Raw genomic sequence first — 23311 nt, 5'->3', positions numbered from 1 at the left:
TGCTCTTATTGTAATTCATCACTAATGCACACTCTACCCGAGCCTGATAAATATCCTGGCACATTAAAAACATTACATCCAACTTTGTACTCATTAACTAATAAATGAGACTACATAGATTTCTACCACACTTTTTTTCACAGCATGACACCAACTGCCGCATCTACTATATTTTTGGAACTCTGTTAACTTTAGCAATTTTTATTGCTCGTACCTTGAAATTTATTTTCTTCAAAACTCTGATAATTTTGAACTCAATATTTATATGAAATAAAATGATTTAAACATAATGAATGTGAAAATTTTCTCATGCAAGAACAACTCTAATTCTTACAATAAAAACTAAAGATGAAATGAAACTGAAGATATACAAGAAGGATCACTTTCAACTAATAAATTTTCACATAGAAGAAAGCTTTACCTAAAAAAAAACAAATTCCTAGTAGATCATAATTGCCTCATCAGTAGTTTTACTAATCATACTTTTCCACATCAGCTCCAAAAAATTGTGCATGAGTAGCATGCAATTCATTACTTCCTGAATCCATTCTATGACTCAAACATAATCAGTTTAATTTCTAATACCTCTCTTGAAAATTTCATCAGGAGAGCCATTACTTTACACAAATGAGTGGTGTGATCATATATGCATGAATCTTGAAAAAATAAAAAAATTAGTTTAACAATAAAAAAGTTTACTTTCACAACAATGTACAAGATAGCTCAATAGAGTCAAACTTACAATACAGATAAATATAACCCATCATTTACTTTTTCTTGCTTTTCGATTTCTTCTTCTTTTTCTGCTGAATGGATTTTGTTTTCTTTTTAACCTGCCGTTGTGACATCCACACTGGAAATGTTCCATTTTGGTCTCTGAATGTCTTCTTGTTGAACTTTCTATCACCTACTTCCATTGACTCCACATCCTCAGACTCCTTCTTTTCCTTTATTGCAGTAGCATCCGTCACTGTGATCATAAATAATTACACATTGATCAGTCATAACTTACCTATCAACAAATGTAATGACTCATTATAAAGGAATGAGAATAACCTCCATGTATTTTCACTCAATGATTCCCTAAAACTCACAGTAAGCGATAAATAATAAAACTGGAAACCTAGAACCCTGACTTTACTCACTAACATAGTGATTAAACCTGAAAGTAGATGAGTACCTGTATGGAAAGGTGAGAGTAGGGCTAACCCAGCAATAGGCCATGGGCATGCGAATATGACTCAGCCAGGGAGTCAGTTCTTTTCCCTGGGCCACCAGGTACTTGTAGGCTTTTTGTGTGGCAATGTCTGAAGGCTTGACCTTGTGTTTGAGCACAAGGAGCTTTCCGCAATGGCCTAGTACTAAACGGACCAACCCCCAGTGGTCTCAAACAAGATGACCAATTTATCATCAATTCCTTTAAAACTTATCATATGGTCACTTAATATTTATTTTATAAGCTATAATGAATTATCTGATAAACTAAATGAAGTACATACAACTAGTTTTTCCATTCTAATGAAAGTATCAGGAGTGCCTTCAGAAAAATAATCATTTATTCACTTGATTGCAATATTTATATTCTGTACTTACAAATTAAAGAAAAAAATTTGCATTTATGCCGAACAAATAAGTATAAAAGCCATAACACACAACACTAATCCCAATTCATTGGAGTATCAGCAGCGTTGCACGACGAATTTTTATCATTACAAACATAAGCTTTGATAAAAGAAAAAAAACTTAGCAACTGAATAGCTAGGGTTGAAACCTTCCAAAAAATTCTGGTGAAACCTGCAGCCATACCCCTCATTATAATCTAGTGATGTGGTTTCCTGTTAGTCGACATCAGTGCTAAAGGTGGCAACAGGTAAGGAATTGACCTTCTACCTATAAGTGTAATCCATAACCCAAGCGCTTAGTTTGGGTGACCTCCATCCTCACTTACTCCAAGCCAATTTCCATGTTGAAACATAAGAGTGAATGATAGATAGACTGCTTCGAATCCTTTCGTAATCGGCGCATAAATGACTGAATGGAAAACTTAGGTCATAAGAAACAAATCAAGAGCTATCGCTAAGTTACAATACCACAAAGCATTGACGGACAACACTGACCAGGGGTGATAACTCACCCCTTAAACACTTCCTTACTTTCTCAATTGAATTATCCATTCTATCTAATTGCACACTTAATGCATATAATATTTACAGCGGTTGTAAAAGCACTTTTAATATTTTCCTATAGCATAATATGATTGCCATGACAGTGATATTTAACATAATAATCAGCATTTTTATTTTTCCTTCTCTCTTCTTGTTAATTCATATTAGGTGGTTTATGTTTGCTTCAAATTGCAATGCATGCATCATAAAGTTGTTTGAATTGAGACTGTTTATTAGGCAATTTCTTCAAATGTTTAATATACTATGTAATAAAATGTTTTACATTGGGTAGAACACCATGAAATAAAGGAATTTTACAGTCTCATACTGAAATATGTTGGGTTGAAGTAATATATCTCCAAATCGCGATTTATATCGCATTCAGAAAACAGCTTAACGCCATGTTCACGTACGTGTACCCACTTCTTACATGATCAATTGGGTGCACTTTTTGACACAATTGACGCATTAGGGGGAAGGAGAACAATATAATCTGGTAATCAAACCGGGAAAAGACCAGCGGTGACATAGCACTCGGAAAGTTACAAAAACGAACCACGCAAAAACCTTAAGTAATGTAACCACTTTCTCATGCGATAATTGAATGCATATCAATAACGCTCAATCTGACTCACGATTTTCACAGGATTAAGCGTCCAACGAGTTGTGTTACAACACAACTCGTTGCGTCCAATGAACATGGTAAGCCTAGCTGCGTAATGAAAAACGAGCTACGAGATGTCGATTCCGCGAGACGTACAGAATAACAATTATCATTGGGACTCACCTGTGGCAATTTCAGAAATATTTTCCATGTCTACATCGGTCTTAGAACCAGTGCCAACGATTAACTTCAATTTCTCAAGTTCCTTCTTTCCATAACGAACTCTTTTCACAGCCCGCATTTTCTTCTTCCACTTGCTTCTCAAACTTTTAGCCATGATTATCTTAAAGTTTTTGAGATAAATCTACGGGCAATCAGTTGATGTTATAAAACTTTGGGTGCAGTAATTACCAACAAACAACCAAGATTACTCGCAAATGATTACACACGTGCGCTTTTCAAAACCGACTCGGGTTGCGCATTACGATCGCCATTTGTTGTATTGTTAGTTTACCCAGCATGCTCAGCCTTTGCCCTTGTTCAATTTTAAATAATGAAATACTATTCAATATCGATCAATATTTTGATGAATAGATTATCCATTTGACATAAATTAGACATAAGTTGTCATACATTTGTCTTCGAGCGATCTTCGTAACTCACCAAAGTAAAAAACTCTCGATGGATTGCAATGAGAACTATTTCTTCGTAAACTGAAGTTGGATACGTTGGCAAGCCCTGTTGAATATTCCCTCTTGAAAAACCTAGGTTTTACAAAATTTAATGATAGGGAATTATTTTTAATCATTGACCTCCCATGGAAATTAAATTCTCTATTTTGTATCTATATATATATATGGTTATTTATATATTATAAATACATATGGTCCTGTCAGAGGCAGATCTATTGGGGGGGGGGGGGCTATAGCCAGACTCCCACTATTGCTGGAAGGTTACTCCATACATAGCCACCCCCCTTATCCATATCCTGGATCCGCTACTAGGTCCTGTAATAAATAACATACATATATGTATACTGAATTTGGTAACTACTTACCAATAAACAATGGCCATACAACCTGACGATTTCGCAACCATGAAGACAACCTATTCCCCTTACTTGAAAGGCACAATTGACAAGATGGGGAATATATTAAAATAAATACAAAATCAAGACCATCTTCAAACCTCATTCACAAATAAAAGCCTTGCTGAGAAACATGAAAGGCAGGACTCCCTTACAAATTTAAGGTGTTTACAAAATCCTGTGCACAATATATGGAAAAAGTATACTGGTGAAACAGGACCGAGCTTCAAAAGGTTATGAAAGCACTAGGGGGCTTCCTGACTCAAACAACCTTCAACATCGGTGGTGGCAGAGCACACAGCCCTAGGATACCTTATTGATTTTGAGAAAACCAGAGTTTTAACATGGGTCAACATATTTAAATCTCGGCTGTTTTGAGAGGCGAAAGTAATCCGAAAACAAAAAAAATTTCAACAGGGATGGCACCCTCCAACTGAGCAATTCCTGGATGCCTGTTTTGAACAGACTCTCCTCAACCTCTCCCTCATTTCCTCTACCACACCCAACCTGCCAACTTGAAAAGCATATATTTCAACCCACACCGGAAGCAGCCCAGTCACCTTTGAAGAAGCAATCAGCAGCAGGGGCGCAGCTAGGAATTAAGGCTGGGGGGGTTCCAGGCTCAAGTAATACTTGGGGAACTGGGGGTATAGCATAGCCGCCAGGGTAAGCGAGAGGTGCAGGGTCCCTCCCCCAGAAAAAATTAAGATAAATGGTTCAAAATGGTGAGTTTTACGGCCTTCTGAGGGATTTTTTATTGATCCTCAATCTATCCTATAAGTAATATTAATCCAATAATTGAGTAAACTAGATTTAATTTAAAAATTTCTCAGAGCTCTGGGAGGCTTTTCTCCCCCAAAACCCCCCTTGCTGCGCCACTGATCAGTGGGGGTAGGGAAAAGTCAGGAGACAACATGTATTACGAGGTAAGACTCAAAAAGTTTATTTTATCAACCTTGAACCACAAAAGCCTTGATGAAGAATTTATTCTGAAGCTTATTTTCTGAGAAATTCTAGAATGAATGAGGGCAGGAGAGGCCCTCTCAAGGTTCCACCAATTATCTACCATTATGAGCACATCTAGGGCCTCCCTTAATACTTAGTATTAAAATAGATAAATTATTACATTAGTATTAAAGGAGGCCATGTCACATCCCATCTTCCTTAGTAGTGGTCCACTATATAGTTTCCATATTCTTATGAAGTATCTCTTCTTGTTCTTTGTCTCTCCTAAATTCTCTGGGAAAAGGTCCAAGTGGCCATAAAAATCTATTTATGTATACTATAATGAACTATGATACTCATATTGCACCCAACGTTTCTAAAATTTGTTAGCATTCCATCTCCTAGTTCTACATTATTGTCAGATTTGTAATTTCCCATGAAATTGTATTAAAAATGAGCCATTGACCTCCAAGCATTTGCTCCACCTCACTCATGGTACATGTAAATGGAGCAATCCCAGAGGGGCAAAGATAAGCTGAAAACTATGACAGATGGGAGAGCAGTACATAAACATGACGTGGGAAGGAAGAAAACGCTTAAATGGATTTGATAGGATTTCAGTAATTTATTGAGCTAAAGAGAGAAATGCAATCTGAGATGACAGATGTGCACATTAAAATGCTGAGGTAGGATTACATTTGAATCATCCATAAATATTTGAATGGCTAAAAATGTCATGATTTCCTCTTTTTTATTCAAGAAATTGACAATTTCAATCTTACATACAAGACTTTGAATACTTCAAGGGTCCTGGCCCAAGAAACATTATCTAAAGAAAGAAAAATATACAAAGACAAAATAATATTTTTATTTTTCAAGACATCTTAAAAGACATAAAAATAAAATACTTGCAGGCATCTAAAATATTGATATAAAAAATATTTAAAAAATCAAAACTTACTAATGTCTTTCTATCATGCAAGAATAGATACAATGCTTTCAAAAATAACAAAGCAATTAAATAAATGCATGAAAAAACTTCCTAAAATTTAAACCCTTGCATTACAGAAACAAGCTCTCATGTACAAAAAAAACTTCAACAGCTTGAACTATTGCAGTCCAGGGGTTTGTTGATAAAAGTTATTTTCATCCTCAGCTACCTCAGATCTGAAGCTAGAAGATCAAGGTTAATAAGATGACGCATAGTTGGCCGGCCATGAGGGCAATTCTGAAAATTTTAGAAGAAATACATGATGATGAAGCCATGGAACTAGACAACTAGAGCTATACTCCTAAAAATCTCAAGGAATACTACAGAAGACCCCCGATTATCCAGGAGCAGTTTGTCCGTGTTGCAGATTATCCGTGCACGAGTTCACACTCCATCGATGTTTTCCGCGATCTTTATAAAAAATAAAATTGGACACAAAAGCACCAGAATATTTGCATTTTAATGTAAGGCTACTACTGGCTTATTATTTCCATTAGAATTCCCTGCATAAAATGGAATTGTTTTATTTACTTATTTGACAAGGAATGTTTCAAGGTTACTTGCACATCTGTCCTAGCTTTGCAGACAATGGTTAGCGGCGGGGGAAAATCCTGATAAATGTTAGAAGATACTTTAATGGTTAATCAATTGTAAATTAAGAAAAATGTTATCTATAATCTTTTAATGCATATTTATTATCGTAAAAGTGCAATTTTGCCATGGTCTAGCATGCGGTTGAATACTACCCAAGGAAACCAGAGATTTTGTTGCACTCTGGCATGTTTGTTTACATCATGTCTAGTCAAGGTCAAACTGGAGAGGAAGGGAGTAGCTGTAGTGAAGGCTGTGGAGGAAGTGGAAGTAGAGATAGCACGAGTGATAGCCAGGCACTCGTCTGCATTGACAGTTGGCTGCTGAGCAATGGCGTGATCGTGTGCCAGTAGCCTTCAAGTAAGTTCCGCGTTCCTGTTATCCAAGCCTCACCGAGCACAATCGGCCTCAAGGATCCGTGTCCCGCAGCAGTTGCATCATCCCGGGTTGGTTGCATCCCAGGCAACTTGTGCACGACACAACTACACGCAGTTTCCGCGAGTTTCCGACGTCGCGCAGTGGTTTTGAAGCATTTGTGCAAACCAATTTTCTGATTCCGTGATCTCGCAGCCACAGATGAGTGATTTTTGGAAACCAAGTATTATATGGAAAAATAGGCATATGAATTGCATTACTGCCACTAAAAAGGCTGCGGTCGAGAGAGAAAGCTCATAATAATTCTGGAAAGTAATCTATAATAACAGACTACGTGCGTAAATAATAATAGATTGTTTGATTTACTTAAATTATGAAATTTAAAAGATATTAAAGTGAAAGTTTAGATTGTTCGTGTTTTCCGATTATTCCTGCCGTCATCCCCACCATTAGTCTGGATAATCAGTAGTATGCTGTATCCCAGCTTATATATATATATAAAAGGGGATGTCTGTTCGTCTGTCCGTTATGGGTTTCCAAATGGCTGCGTGGATTGCGTCCAAAGTTAGTACATAGGTGCAGCTCATGCTCTCAAAGCCCATAGTACTACTTTCAGTAGTGTTCGATGTGTCCTTAGCATCGTTTTATCATGACCTAACCCCGCAAATGCATGCATCGCCACCTAAGACCCATTCCCCATCCACTGCTTATCTCCCACCTTCCGATAGCATCCCCAATGGCATAGCCAGGGGAGGCAACCGAGGGGTCCAGACCCCCCTCCCTCCCTGAAATATAAAAACACAATTATTTTCCTTCATAAAAGAAAATAAAATTGAAAAATTGTGAATTTACAAAATTTATCTTCAATAAAATGAAGTTTTTTCGATAATGAAATGTGTTAAAATTAGTTTAAAACCCTCTACATACTTAGAATTAGTACCCTGTTTTACAAACGTTTTCCCCCCTGGTTTTTGACTCCCCCGAACGAAATAGCTGCCTACGCCACTGAGCATCCCCATTCAATCTGCCATGTTTGTATATCTTAGTGCGCGCTGTGTGTGAGGTGACGGCCGATTTGAAGACTTCCAGTCAAACACTACCGAAAGTAGCTCAACAGGATTCGGGAATATGAGATACACATATGAGCTAACTTCGTTCGCAATCTGTGCAGCTGCATGGAAATGCATAGCATATACATGTAGAAAAACCTACATTGGCTGGCAAATAAATTCTGAGGAAAATTAAAACCTCAACTCAACTGCTTGTGGCTCTGATATTCATCAAATAAATATTAGTGTTAACCATAAATTAGTGTTCATTCTTAAGTCATCACGACAAAACAGCAAGAAATTTATCTGCAAGTTACAAATGCAAATGATCAAGACAACTCTCCAATTGAAAAATGATGTGTCAAACACGTTACATTACTTCATTCATCTCTTCCAACCTTCACTGAAAGCTCAGCATAAGGACATTTCTTTCAAATGCTACTTACCCAGGGTTGATCTATTTGCCCCATGTGGTCAATGATTCGGCGCATATCAGATACAGCCAAGGCATCACCAATCATGACAGATTTGCGACATGCACGTGAGGCAAACATATCCCTGACACGAGATGGTCTGCAGTTGGCATGGGGGGAATCCTATGGAAAAGTAAGACAGTTGGTGATAAATACTTTCATTTGAAACCATGAAATAACCAATGGGGTTATTATACTAGAAATATTTGTAATACTTGAAGCATGAATATCAACTCGTCCACATCCTCTTTCCCAAAAGTCCAATTCCGGCTGAAGGGAATGGAAGTTAAGAATGCTTTGCAGTCAGCAGCACTCAGGTCAGTCTTGTCTTCAGAAGGAAATGAAAATCGAAAACCATTTTGCTCGAACACTTCTATGTTTTCCAATAACACTGATTTAGCTGCCACAGTCAAATCCAATGGCTGAGGCCTGTAAATAAAGGTTAGAATTAGTTACACTACCAATAAGGGAATTTTTTTCCTTTTGCAAAATAAGTTTGGCTTACATTTACCACCATGCATTGGCCTGACACATATTGCTCTTATTACAACTATAAAACACCTTGCTGAGAAAATACATACACCTTCTTAAGGATAACAAAAATCCTTTCTATATTATACCTATCACACTATGTGTTCATCAATGGCTACTTATCCATTCATGTAACTTAAAAACCAGGAACATGACCAAAACATAAAAAATACATAGAAGTTGAACACTGACATTTCAATACAGGGAAGGACGAGCTTCTCTCTTCTCTTCCACTCCAATTTAAATCCTATTTCCTGACTCCCATACTGATGGAAATTTCTCTGTAGTACCGAGAGCCTTAGTGAGAAATCTGAGGACATGTAAGGAAGGCTCTTTCCTTCTTGGTATCAGACAAAATCTTAAACTCAACCAGCCTGGATAGTTATGAAGATGAAGGGTGTTTTCCAACTGGCATTGTGTATACATATGTTGTACTTCTGCCATTATTTTCTTCATTCCCCTGTAGCCATCTTTCCATCAATCATCAGCTAACACAGCAAGGGGCTAGTAAAAATTAAAGCCACTAATGACAAAGATGGATCGTACAGCACAAGAAAAGAGACATGACATAGCACACAGGAAAATAAAATATTTCAAAAGCAGCACTATATTGAGAAATACAGTCTACATAAAATAAAGTAAGAATGACATGAGGAAGAGAAAATTCCAACTTGAAAATTCAGTGCTGTATAATGTACTGGAGCTTTGTAAAAGACAGATCCCTTTATGTTCCCTTCTTATCATGCCATCCTCTACTCCAGCCTTCTTCCCTCCACCCTGTTTCTGCCGTTCCCTTGATGCTTTCTCGATGGACCTACTAATTGCTCAGGTGATCAATAGATTGATTACACAGAATTTGAACCACTACTATGAAGGGAACAGGGAAAGGAAGCTTTATTCTTCCATTGCTCACATTCCCATTCTCACCTCACTTCCTTCATGAATAGGAATAACACTTGCAGTCAAAACTTCCAGAAGTTGACAATTAACAGTGCACAAAGGACCAAACACTGAATTAAGGCCAAAGCCTTTATTTGCTATCCTGACAATGCAGGTTTGAATCCTGCAAGGGCCGGCCTATGCATGCTCAGGGAACATATATTTCGACTACTCCACCCCTTCATCTACCGCCTTACACAGAAAGCATATTAATATGAATAAAATCCAGCCTAGACAGATTCCCTTGAAAAAGTGACCACTAGTTCTTGGGAAACATTGAGGCCACCCAAACAGTGACGTGATGATATATGCCAAAAGTTTTGAACTACCACACACAGTTAGTTATTGCACCATTAAAAAATAACGTGGAAATACTAGAGGTTACTCACACAACTAATGGCTGCTGCTGAAGACAAGTTGTACGCTGAAGAGTCTCAAAATTATACTTCTCATCTGAAGCATGTTGATCAATGATGAATAGATCTGAGCCCAACTTTGTAATCAAAAACCCCAAATTAAATTGTCCAATAACTTCCATCTGAAATACAAATGAAGAGCTAATAACCATCATAAATATCAGTCAATAACTTATATGCTCAAGATTCTTCAAAAGGAAACTATTTGGCAGATTTTTTTTGTAAGGTTAGTTGGTTCAGTTAAGTTTTCTCGGGGGGGATGCTCTTTTGACTGTAAATCTAAAAATTATGAGCGACATTTGTGCCCATTCTCCTCCCTCCTATTGCCTCACTGACAAAGGGCTTGATGCATTCTCATCAGGCCTAATTTTAACTTCTTGAATTTCCCCAATTTGTCATCACATGAAAAGACAATTACATACTCCACATTTTAACTTACTTTTGAAAACATGTCCTTTGTTATTTCTCGTTGAAGCTCAGTCTCAGCCATGCTGTTTTCTTTCGGATTTATGGATGCATTGAATCTTAATTTTCTCTTGGATTCACAATTAACTACTTCTAAATGCTTCTTTTCTTGTTTCTCACACTTTTTAGCAATATCTTGAAGTGAAATATGCATTTTTACAGTTCTTAAATCCCTGTCTTCAACGCAAGTTCCCTCATCATCCAGTATTACTACTTGGGTACCTGTTTCACACTCCTTTTCTGAATGATGATCGTGAGAACTCTTTGTGAGAAAATCGGTTTCACAAACACCTGCATTTGTTTTCTTGGATTCATGAATATTGTCACTCTTATCATCACTCACATCATCATTTTTAAAAGAAAATCTACTCATTATACCATGCATAGTCCTTTTATTATTTAAAATATCTTCCCTCAAAGGGGTTTCTGCAGGTCTTTTTCCTGAGAACCTTTTCGATGCTCCACAACTTTTAACCACTAATCCACTCGAGGTATCACCAACACAGCAGCCCTCTTCTTTTGTCTCATTTCCAATGCAATCAATTACTAATGAGTCATTTCTTGCAGAAAATGAGCATGCCTCATGATTAAGATTTATTGATTCACCATCACCAGTAGCTGAAGGAATGTCTTCACCATGATCCCCATCATTCGAAGAATTTTGTGAGAGATTGCCAACCACTTCAGGAACAGTAATTTTTGAGAGTTTTGATTCTTTTACCACCTCTGAGTCAAGCATGTCATTCTGTACAGGTTCCTCTGGGGTAGTGCGTTTAGACACCACAAAACCATCCAATTTAGGTTCTGTAACAGAAACCCATGCATTAATTCATTAATTTATATTTATGACTATGTCTAAATGGCCATATGTAAGACACTTCTATGATGAAATACAGAATATGTAAGAATTAGTTTCTAAGCCGTCCATTATCAAAGAATGAAATTATTCACAATGACCAAAAAAGGCAAGTAAATAATAAAATAAGATTTCTTTGAAGAGGGCTTTGGAAAAACTTACGTTTAATTTTTGAATTATTTATAGTTCCTGCTTGTTTTTTTGATGCACCAGAGGTATCACATTTCTCACCTTTGATACCAAAAGTCTGAGCAAAACGTGACAGTGCCTGGGATTGAAAAAAAATTAAAGGAATACCGTGAATTCACCCATGGGATAAGAAAATTATGCAAAAACATTAAAAAAGTATCAAATTTGACAATATGTATTATTAAAAATACATACAAATTATTAAAGATACTTCATGCCAAAAATGACATCAAAAATGATTATTAAAATAAACCTGGTAGTAGAAAAATTATTCAAATTGAGGCATCGTAATTCTTTGTTAAAAATTTACCGGGTACTCGTCATGTTAAATAAAACTTTTGAGCTATGTCGCCTCGTCAATTTTTGGGTCATGAATCATTCCCTCGAGAAAGCAACCAGCATCGGTATGGAAACGTTGGGGCCAACCAAAAATTTACACGGCGACATAGCCCAAAAGTTTTATATAACATATTCAAATAGACTTGGAATTGAACCAAAATTCGACAAACAAGCACTAAAATGTGCATTTGAAAGCACTACATTAATACGTGGAAATAGATGATGGAAATTGCAACGTTGTCTTGGAGTGAGATGCACACAGGTTCCCTTGATCAAAATTTTGCAAAATTTCTCAACATGTAAAAAAAACTCATCCTCATCTTTATAAACTGTAATATGTAAGACACGGTCTCAGGCGTTATTTTGTGGAATTCCTTCATTATAGAATAAAATAAAATAATTTAGTTTTATTCCACACTTTATTTTAAATAGCCCGACCCGGGATTCAGCATCTAGTGCTATCATCAGGTGACTGATGAAGTTATTTTATTTTATTCCACCACTGTAATATGAATTCACATCTGGAAAATAGCATTTTCTTACAGATACACAGTTTTAAGCTAATTTAAGAAAACCACAAAAAATAGAAATGACTAAGTCATGAGCCTCACCCCTAGACAAATGCCACACTTAACCTGACAGTTATGTCTGGCAGCATACACACATCTTATCCTCAAATGCCAACAAAACACCACTTACAGAATGCCTATGTCTATTATCTTAATTCTATTAGCCCTTGTGAAGAAGTTAGGAATCTGCTTTAAGTCCTGGTGAAGGCATATGATATCACCTTTGCGGAATGTTAGTACTGAATGTACACTTACAGATGAATCTCTAAAACTTCATCTCCCACTAGTTTACTATCATTCCTTAACCCTTTTCGTGCAGCGGTCCGATATATTGGCTCTTACGTAATACATTATTTAATTTGCAATAACTTATTACATTTAGATTAATATTTCAGTAAACATAAAAATATTTTTTTCAATATTAACCAGTTTAACCCCATGAATAAAAAATAACTGCATATGGACATGTAATAAAATAGCTTTGTATTATTTTTTTTCCTAGTAACTACATTTTATTATAAAACCCTCCGCATTTCTCGCCAGTACACCAGGAAGAAGGATATCACTAAGAGGGTTAATCATTAACAGAATATTTTCAGTAACATTAACTTCATTGCATGACAATATTCTTCATTTCTGCAGGAGCAAGGCACTTATTACGAATTGAAAAAATTATTACGTGACTGGCTTTCTTTAAGCTCGAGATTTGACGGCTAAGAATTGAGTGAGAGGAATAAAAATATTCCATTATAATATAAACAACATAGAAATATGTACATAAATATATTTTACCATATTCATAGAAGATGTCTTGGGTAATTGAGGAGTTGACAGTGCATTAGATGGAGTTTCTTTCTCACCACCTTCAGGAGCTAAAACTTTACTTAATACAAAAGAACTTGGTAGATTCTGAAGTTTAAAAGTACTTGGAGTAAATTTGTACATCTCAAGCAATGATGCCTGAAAATACAATAAGGTTGATAAGAATTAAAATCATATGAAGGGAAATATTTTTTTGAAAACATACTACCCAACACACATGTGTAATATGGAACACATTACACCATAAAATAGGGTTCATTTAAAGAGTTCATAATAATAGGTAAAATTTTTAATTTTCTACACTTTGAGAATTCGAAAAAAATTATTTCAATAAAATGACAATTAAATGCTATCCATTTAACCACAAAAATGAAGCACAACATTTGAAAAAGAAATCAAAACTCCCAGGTGATTTTTGCGCTACATTAAAGTATTCATAAGATTTTAAATTACCACATTGAGAATCCAAAGGTGAAATACAGCTATACCTACATTACTACTACAAAACCAAAGTTCAAATAGCAAGAAATTGATACCCTAAATAACTCAGAAAAACTATAATAAGGCAGATAAAATTTACAACAGAGAATGATATGATGACCACTTTCTTGAAGAAATTGTTTAGTAGTAATGGTAATAGTAGTACATAGTAGTAGTGGTACGTCAGGTCACTAACTTACCTTGATTGTGGCCAACAGTAGCTTCTCATTTTCAATAAATATTTGACGTTTGTCAGGAGTAACATTAACATCTACTCCACTGCCATCAATTCCATTAACTTTGATGTTCAAGAATACAAATGGATACTGATGAGAATTGTATTGATGATAAACTTCATTTACAACCCGAGCAACCTTAAAATACAAAATAACCATTGAATAAGAGAAAAATTATGTATATACTTGCTCCAGTTTGAGGCCAACTACCATCATATAAAATTAGAAATATGAATTTTCAATACATATTTTTTCACATAAAGGAAATCTTGAGCTATTCCAAAATACTATTCGGCCCTGGAAATGGGTTCAAATGCAGGATATGTGTATGAAAAATGAGGATGCCTGATCCCTCTGATCACATGCAATTTGCAAAAGAATCATAAGAGAGCAATCAACCCCTTCAAACCCATCACTCATCATTATGCCACTGCCATACAAAAGGCTAGGTGGAGAAAAAGTATTTATCCTAATTGATAGACTACCACTTAAGTTACCTTAGTTGGTTCACATGGGCGAGAATTTATGAAAAAGAATTGCCTATCCGGAGCACTCCTGCCACTTCCATGCTCACATGAGGATATGCAACCACTGATGATGAATGGACATGACACCACTTTCCTCCTCTCTAACCCTGAAATCAGCATTAAAAAAATGTACAGTTCACAAAAAATATACATAATCATTTATCTCAAATCCGATACAGCTAGTTCCACAGGGTGAAAAATATAAAATGATATACCTTCACAATCCTCAGAACCGTCTAGTAAATAATCTTTGCTTTTTAAACCAAACTCTTCCATTATTTCTTCACCAGCTTCCTTTTGTTTGAAATCCACGAGTGCTAATAACTAAAATACATAAAAGGAGCACTGTCAAAAGCAAATATTGCAATGCAAGGAAAATTATAAAGCATATTACGAAGAAACCTTTTACCAACAGCTCCTTCATTGCAGAATGAATCAAACAGAAATTCAGGATGGTTGAGACTATTTGCTACACAATGTTACCACCTGACTGGGGGTGATTTAAGTTGAACATGACATCATGATCAATATTTCACTCTTATGAAAATAATTTTTTTTTTATTGAGATTAAAAATTTAAAAAGCCGATTTCCTAATCGCATGGCGAATAAAACAATTGAGAAATTTAAAATGCAGCACTTACCTGTTTATGCCCAAATACACAACCAATATTATCACGAACTGTTTCTCCCCCTTGAGTAGCAACAATGACACTTGACTGGGATCCTTTGGTTTGTTTTTGGCTGGTGCAAGTAATTCTATGAGAGAATCCATAAATATTTTAGCCGTAAAATGATAACCACTGAGCTACAGGAAAATGACTACATATATTTATAGTACATATATTCGTACACTTGGATTTAAGAAGTAACACATATGGAATGGTTTTTGCTGCTGCAGACAATTTTGAGCTGCATATTAGTCATATTTTGGACTGGAGCAGAGATTATATGTATCTACTGTTAACTCTACATTGCTTGAATTCACTCACCTCAAGATCTTTGTGTGGTAACACAACATTTCAAATATTTTAAGTATACCGATGAGAGGCTGACTCATTTGGACATCATTCAAAACATAATAAAATAATAATAATAGTAGTTTGGAATACATGAAAATATACTGTCAGCAAAATCGCCAAATCTTAAACTAAACCCAAGAAAAATGAAGGCTATGTATTACTAGGAGTTCTGAAAGTTACCAAAATTTTAATAATATACACCCATGTCTCGTATAGCGCAAGGGATGCGTTCCTTGGGGTCTTTGCGCTATACGAATTTGCGTTATACGAGAGCGTTTTAACATAGGGAAGATAGGGATGCGTTCCTGGTAGCATAGATCTTGGGTATTGAATTTCCTCTAAAACATCTATATTCCCATAAAAAGCCTTAGAAAACGTTATTTCTAAAAATATTTATAGTTTAAAATATCTTTAAAGATAGTATTCACGCATTCAAAGACTTTTATTCACGTTAAAAAAAATTCTTACGTGCTTTCGAAATTCCATCCTGTCGTGCGGGTGGGCTAACATCTGCTATCTCAGGGGATCGTAATGCGTTGCCGGCAGTTGACGATTTTTCAAACTAGTCTAAAAACAACTATTGTGTCACCCAGGCCCTTTTGTCGCTCATCGAAATGACAGGAAAATGCTACTTTAAATGCCATTTCATAGCTAGCGGAGTTTATGAATGATAAATCATTTTAATTTGAAGTCCTCCGAGTCATTAGCAGCTACGTGAAACAGTCTTTAAATACCTTGAAACCTGACCCAGGTTTTCCTTCCCTGAAATTGAATGAACGAGAATGCATTCTTTTCCAAAAGAATATCGTCTCGTCAACACTAAAAACTAGTTGAGGGGGAAAGGAGCCACTTTCAATAACAGCTTGGAGTTTATTAGAAAATGTTGTGGTGGCTGCGCTATCAACACTTGCAGATTCACCTGATATCGTCGCACTGAAAATACCTGCTTGCCGTTTAAATTCTGGAACCAACCGGAGCTTTCACTAAATGTCTCGGAGCGATTACCACTCTCGTCTTTTTGTACTGATTCACCATGAACTTTCCGTATGTGTAGACCGCTTGGTTGAAGTTAGTGCGGCTGAGGTCACTGATATTTTAGCTTCGTCTTTATTCAGAATAAGGCATCGTGAGTTTAAACTTCTGCGCAATATCGCTTTGACGCTCTCAATTTTCAGAGCAATTGACCTCTCTCAAGTCCTCTTCTAGCTTTATGGTTTTTCTTGATAAATTCTTGATTTTTCTACACGCATTCCTATTTTTTGCCATATCCTCTTGGTTTTTACTCTGTATGGCTCTATCTAAATCACCTTCTTCTGCTGAACTGTATTCCTGAGACGCAGAAGGCCTATGACTGCGGGGAGGGAACGAAGCCATTGTGTTTGAGACTCTATAGCGGACCCTTTTATGTGTCGATGCTATTCATGCGCAACTCGGCCACCGCTCCATTTCTCCCCCATGAATACCGATGACCTTGAAGGCTTCAGCGTAGACACTACCTGGAAGTCAATCGCCCGGTAACCTACGACGGCAGAACTACGTCTCAAACCGTATTGCTGAAAAAAAAACTCATTTCCACTAGCCCCACGCTTAATTAACGATCTAAATTATTTATTATCATTCTGTTAAGGAGACGAGATAAATCTTCGGTAGGCCGGCTATCTGGACTCAATGACGAGTAATACTTTTGGCAATTGCACAGCAATGAATTTCAATTAATATATGAACAAAAAAGAAGATTTGAGGCAAGAAATAATATTAATATGCGTAAATTGATAGAAATTTCGTGTGTACTTAGCGCAAGTTCACGTTTTATCATGAGAGCGTTTAAGATATGTGATTAGGCTACACTGCGTAGCAATGTTTCCCCGAGGAACGAATTTGCGCTATATCGAAATTGCGCTAATCGAAATTGCGCTATACGAGACATGGGTGTATATGTATTCAGGAAATAACCCTTAATGAAAAGACCCACAACTTAGTATTCTATACCTCTTAAAGCCTGGAATAGTCATCAAAGAAAACTAAATTGAGCCACTTATGTTTTTCAAAATCAGTTTTCAGATAGTGCACTCCTTTTCCCTGAAAGTGTCCATTTTCTAAGTCTGACCATGTTCAGCCCACATGCAAGAGGATTATTTTTTCAGGTAATCCACTTCCTGAAGATTTGACAGAAACAAAAAATAAATAGCTCACAACTCTACCAAAAATGCATATGAAAATGTGGATATTATTTAATAATCGAAGAGTCAACCTGAAATAGAACACAGAATTATTACACCCAAGAAAATTTGACAAAATATTCCCAGGTGTCACTGACTCACCGAACTCCAGTAGAAACAAGGCAATATGCATATAGCAGATGAGTCATTTTTGTAAATTCTCTCTGCAAGTGGCGAAGAAATTCTTTCCTTCGTACTGGTAATCCAGAGAATAGGGAATTTAAGGTCACAGTTGTCCCAATCTAGAACAGAAAATACCTGTGACAGAGTAATGCTAATATTGATTAAGAATTGTTCATGAGTGGAAAAGAAATAACAGAGATGACAGGTTGATGTAGCAGAACTCAAATTTCACATTTTGGGGATGAACGACCAGTCCTAGAAGTAGTAGTTACATAAAACTTAGTGCAATAGGGTAGTTTCCTTCATCAAAGAAAACGAAAGCCATTGATTGCAAGTCGTTCCCCACCATTAGTGTATTCATAATATACAAATTATTTGGTTTTAGAAATCCCAGTTTAGATGAATGTTAATGGTCAATTTGAGTTGAGCAAGTGCTAGTGAAGGGTTTACAGTAGAGAGGCTGGGGTTGGTCACTGCTGCAAATCCTCCCATTCCGGTAAACCAACACATAATTTTTTTCGTATCTGTCATATGATCTGTAACATTAGGGCAATTAGAGACTGCTTTTCTATACAAAAATTAATGGTTTTCTCAACTTACCTGGCGAGCACATGGTTTCTGCTTTATTAGTATGCCACTGGCATCAAACTCAAGGGAGAAAGCACAAGCTGAGGAGCGATGACATGTTACTATTGACAGACCACCACAGAGAGAGCATAGGGAACTGAGAGCCTCTCCCCTGAATCCAAATGTACTCACAGTCTCCAAGTCAGTGAAATCAGAAAGTTTTGATGTATGGTGCTTCAATGCTAAGGTAGGAGAAGAACAGTTTCAAAAAAATAAATTAATTTTGAAATAAAATTGATTTAAAAATTTTTTTTTTGACAAATGTTAAAAATATTTACTTCAACAAAATGTTACTAGCAAGGAGACTTCTTCAACATTAGGGTGAAAAAAATTTGCATACATTAAATACAAATACCATCTGTCAACATTGCCCTTTTTTATGTCAGGAAAATCTGTCACTTCAAAATAAAATAAAAGACCCTACTAGAATGCAGCTAACCTTTTGATGTCCAACTCGGCCATCACCTTCAGCACTGATAGCGAACCATGTACATATTAGCTCTGTCATTATCAGCCCTGAAAATGGCAGCAAAGTAGGACATCGAAATGTTGGCAGTATTCCAGCTCCAGAACCTACGGAAGTTCTGAGAAATTTTCTCACAGGTCTATTTCCCAGTCTATTGCTAAAACACCCAATCTATCTTCAAGTATGAACCATTATACACACATGAATAGAATTTAAAGGAAAAATATACTCCAACTGCATGAGTATTTCTTCTCACTAATTTGAAGTACATACATTCATTAAGCTTCCTTAAAACTTCTTAGAAAATGTAAAACGAAAGCAATAACTTCTTGTAAGTCCACATGGGCATGAACAGCTATTCAAGCCCATTCACATAAACGAAGACCAATAATATCTTTTAAAGATTAAGCTTTAAGTTTTTGAAAGCTCTTTGCATGAAACTCAAACCAAGTGCATAAGTAGTACTACAACAAAATAGCAACTACATGCTATGTCTGGCACTGGCTTCTATTTCAGTAAAAAGGGAGTTCTTACAGTCCAAGATTGTTTCATGATACTTCGATGCATTTCATAATATTTATGTACTTAACCTAGCTTCAAGAGTAAGCACAGCGATACAGCACAAATCCTTTTAAATGATTTAGCAACAGCAAATACAATGGTAAACAATCCGAATTCATGATTTTCTGCATAAAACTTTGGCACCCTGGAATTATAGATGCTGGAATAACTTCATTCAACAACTTATAACCTATACCTTTGGGTTCCCACCACAGGGTGCTAGCACACACCAGAGTCAGAATTCATGTTAGATCAGCCCAGTGAGATAAGGGGAGCAGAGACCCAAGGCCTGGCCTAGCCTAAAATTTATGGAATGAAACTTAAGCCTGAATCGCACGATCATTTTTTCCATCCCTCAGAATGACAGCTCCAGCGATAGGTTTTTAAGGACCAAAAGAGTGATCACTCAACCCATCATTTTTGAATCACAGGGTTATTCCCACCATCCCTTTTTTACACTGCTTTTTCTGTCACTTTCCCTTTTGTCTTTCAAAATAATCCCAAACATGGTGTTACAATCACTGTTAGCAGCCTAGCGTTCTGATTGGGTGAAGGTCAGTGCCAGGTATTGTTTCAGCAGCAGAAAAAGGGACAAGCCAAAAGATGGAAAGCCCATCTCTCAAGCCATCGTGGGAAATGATCGTGAGGAACGGTCATTTTTTTCAGCAATCACTGGAGCGGTAGCTGGGGCTGTCCCTCCAAATGGATGGAAAAAATGATTATATGATACAGGCTTTATTACGATACCTCCACTGCACAAACGCTCAACAATCGCCCACAGGATCAAATCCGTTCATCTAGGAGCCTAACAAAACTCATGTGCTCAGATGGCAGTAGCCAGAGAACAAACCTCCCGAGCCTGGAGACTTAGAGGTGAGGGTTTGGGCTCTGGCTACTGCCAACTTGGTACCGCATGCATTTTTTGGGCTCCTTGATGAGCAGATTTGATTCGGAGGACGATTGTTGAGCATTAGCGCAATGGAGGTATCGATTATGAGCATCCGTTCATAAGAGGAGCAACCACTTAAGAGGAGCTATAACAATTAGTGCCAGAATGGGTTGCCACCCTCTTCTACCACCTCAATCTGGGCTAGGCCTACAGTTACATGGCAGCTTGCCTTCATAATGCATTTCCAGACCACAAAATACAATTAGATTGCATGCAAGTCAAAAGATGGAGATAACTGCATCTGAAAATGAGGTTATTGCATTCCCTATGACAGACAGGCAATGTCAGCCTCTCTTAGCTTCTTCGAAAATTGCTCAAAGGCTGCTTTATTATGAGCAGACGAGGCTAAAGCAGCACATCCAATGAACTGGAAGTCTAACTTTAAAATGTATAAAATTCGAGGTTGTGGTCAGTGCATTTATTAAAGCCATCAACGTCAGTGGCGTAGCCAGAGGGAGGGTCCAGACTCCCCCAAAATATAAAAACACAATTATTTTCCTTCCAATAAAAGAAAAGAAAATATTGAAAAATCATGAATTACAAAATATTTCTTTGACAAATGAAGTTTTTTTGATTATGAAAAGTGTTAAAATTAGTTAAAACCCTCTACTTAAATTAGTACCCTGTTTTTCAAACATTTTCACCCTTGGTTTTGGGCCCCCCCACCATGAACGAAATTATTGGATACGCCACTGGATCAATGTATTTTAACAATAAGCAAACAAAGCCATGGACTAATGTGTATATATAAACAGGTGCACTAAGAATGCCCAAAACTTGGAGAGAGTATTACATTAATATAAAAACAATAAAAAAGTGGTTATTAATCATACAGCAAAATGACAGAAAACAAAATGACATGAAAAAATGTGATGAATACTTAGTTCATGATTTAAAGACTCAGGAAGTATTAATAATTCAGAAAAGAGCAACAGAATGAGAAATTTTGAATGCAAGACCCTAGATTGAACACGATTAACAGCAGTGAGAAGTGTGGGTAGACCTGTAAGTGGGAGGTAGGAGGTTTGGAGGAAGGCCAATGAAGGATTATACACACAAAAACATACAGATGAAATGACTAAGCGTGAGAGGTATGGGAAGTATAATAATATACGCAGAAAAACCAACCCCCGATTTGTGTACCAAGGTTAAACGCTGTATAAATGCCAAAACATACGAGGATGTACCACAGAGACCATTTAGGGAATTGTATTAAGATATTTGTTTAAATTTCACATCTTTCTATTCCTTTGGCATAACCTCCTTTCACCCACTGAGAAAAAAAACTCGTGAAGTGTATAGGAAGAATACAATGTGAAAGAATGCATACTCTTATCAGCCAAACAATTACATTTTCACAGAAAGCTTGCATCCTAATTAAAGTCAAACATTTACTGGTAGATAAATTTAAAAATGCACAGACCTATTCCTTCAAAGTCTTCTTCTTTTATACCAGAACCATTGTCGGCAACTTCTACGACGGCACTACCCTGATCAACCAAACGCACATCTACTGCTGTGGCTCCAGCATCCAAACTATTTTCTAGAAGTTCCTTAACTGCAACTGCTAGCGTTAGTACTACCTATAAGGTGTAAAAGTAAAATAATAAAATACAGCTGAAAATTGCAATCCGCACAAAATTAAAGACGGCCAAACCATTTCACTCTCTTGCTAAACATGATTTTTAGAGATGGGGCGAAATAAAGATTACGCTTCTATATGCAAAGTATCTAACCAATGTTTCTTTCGAACATTTTCGTCAATAAGTGGGAAATATCCGCGACATGGAGGATTCGTGGTTGAAAGAACAGGTTTCCACTAACCTGACCCGAACATATTTTATGCACGACATCTTTGCTGATCGGTGTTATTCCTGAAGATTTTCCTGAGTTTGACTGCTGGACGTTTTCTACGCCTATTTTCCCCATTTTAGTCCGTTATACCGATGAACCATAAAGATTTTAAATCAAAATAACATGTCATGTTGACAAGTCCAGCAACATTATCGGCTTCCAAAATAGGCGCTATGTGCGCACGGTGCGCACCGCGCGCATTTATCAAATGAACAGCGTCCGGCACGATTGGGCGCGTAATATGATACGATCATCGAATAGAAACTCTCTAACAGAATGGATTCGACGGACCTCCGTGATGGGTACTTATAATATCACTATAAGTAAATTTTTTTTATAAAGAAAAATGAAATCTATAGTTTTATAATTCAATGGTGGATTCATCTTACGAAAATCATCAAAAATTTCATCTCTTAAGCCATGGATAGCCGTGTGCTGGTAATACACCTTTTCCTCAGTCCCCTAAAACACTAATCCTTCCGGCTGATCCATATCTGATCTGTATACAGATTTTTTTCTTTAAGATCACCATTTAGAAATGCCACTGTCACATCCGTTTGTGGGATTATTTTTTCATGGCGAACTTCATCCGTTGGTGTTTTTAATGGATTATTAAGTCTAATTCAACTGATAAAACAATCAACATCAAGGCGGAATATCTTTAAACTGGAGATAACATTTCGTGGTAATCATGATTACCACGAAATGTTATCTCCAGTCTCCAATGGTATTGATCAATACCAAACTTTTTTGAAAATCCCTTTGCTAACAATCTGACCCTATAACGCTCAAAATGCTCAGCAGCATTCACTTTCTGCTTAAACACCTACTCTTGTTAGCCAA

General features: G+C 36.6%; 2 protein-coding genes across 2 annotated transcripts; both read right to left on the bottom strand.

The window, feature by feature from the left end:
* Positions 1-678: 678 nt before the first annotated feature.
* On the bottom strand, positions 679-3267 carry LOC124164122 (protein LLP homolog). Its single transcript, XM_046541304.1, has 2 exons — positions 2953-3267; positions 679-970 (listed from the first exon to the last, which is right to left on the bottom strand). Exons 1-2 carry the CDS (start codon positions 3104-3106, stop codon positions 768-770), a joined length of 357 nt encoding a protein of 118 aa, XP_046397260.1. The 5' UTR covers positions 3107-3267; the 3' UTR covers positions 679-767.
* Positions 3268-5402: 2135 nt separating this feature from the next.
* On the bottom strand, positions 5403-22641 carry LOC124164087 (mismatch repair endonuclease PMS2). The gene is made up of 15 exons (XM_046541263.1): positions 22439-22641; positions 22038-22197; positions 18612-18820; positions 17991-18130; positions 15292-15406; positions 14865-14973; positions 14620-14756; positions 14087-14260; positions 13377-13544; positions 11650-11755; positions 10606-11435; positions 10140-10288; positions 8496-8709; positions 8254-8403; positions 5403-6029 (listed from the first exon to the last, which is right to left on the bottom strand). Exons 1-15 carry the CDS (start codon positions 22541-22543, stop codon positions 5958-5960), a joined length of 2838 nt encoding a protein of 945 aa, XP_046397219.1. The 5' UTR covers positions 22544-22641; the 3' UTR covers positions 5403-5957.
* Positions 22642-23311: the final 670 nt, after the last annotated feature.

Source organism: Ischnura elegans, chromosome 1 (assembly GCF_921293095.1).
Source record: "Ischnura elegans chromosome 1, ioIscEleg1.1, whole genome shotgun sequence".
Classification (NCBI taxonomy): domain Eukaryota; kingdom Metazoa; phylum Arthropoda; class Insecta; order Odonata; family Coenagrionidae; genus Ischnura; species Ischnura elegans.
The sequence above is the reverse complement of the archived record's forward strand: the minus strand, read 5'-3'. Positions and strand labels throughout refer to the sequence as shown.

What these genes read in the sequence shown, in the direction of transcription:
- LOC124164122 (XM_046541304.1), bottom strand. Translation starts at nt 3,106, where the DNA reads ATGGCTAAAAGTTTGAGAAGCAAGTGGAAGAAGAAAATGCGGGCTGTG. An exon ending in TATTTCTGAAATTGCCACAG is followed by an intron (nt 971 to 2,952) that starts GTGAGTCCCAAT and finishes TTATGATCACAG; the next exon opens with TGACGGATGCTACTGCAATA.
- LOC124164087 (XM_046541263.1), bottom strand. Translation starts at nt 22,543, where the DNA reads ATGGGGAAAATAGGCGTAGAAAACGTCCAGCAGTCAAACTCAGGAAAA. An exon ending in GTGTATTTGGGCATAAACAG is followed by an intron (nt 14,974 to 15,291) that starts GTAAGTGCTGCA and finishes TATGTATTTTAG; the next exon opens with TTATTAGCACTCGTGGATTT. An exon ending in GCCCATGTGAACCAACTAAG is followed by an intron (nt 14,261 to 14,619) that starts GTAACTTAAGTG and finishes TTGTATTTTAAG; the next exon opens with GTTGCTCGGGTTGTAAATGA.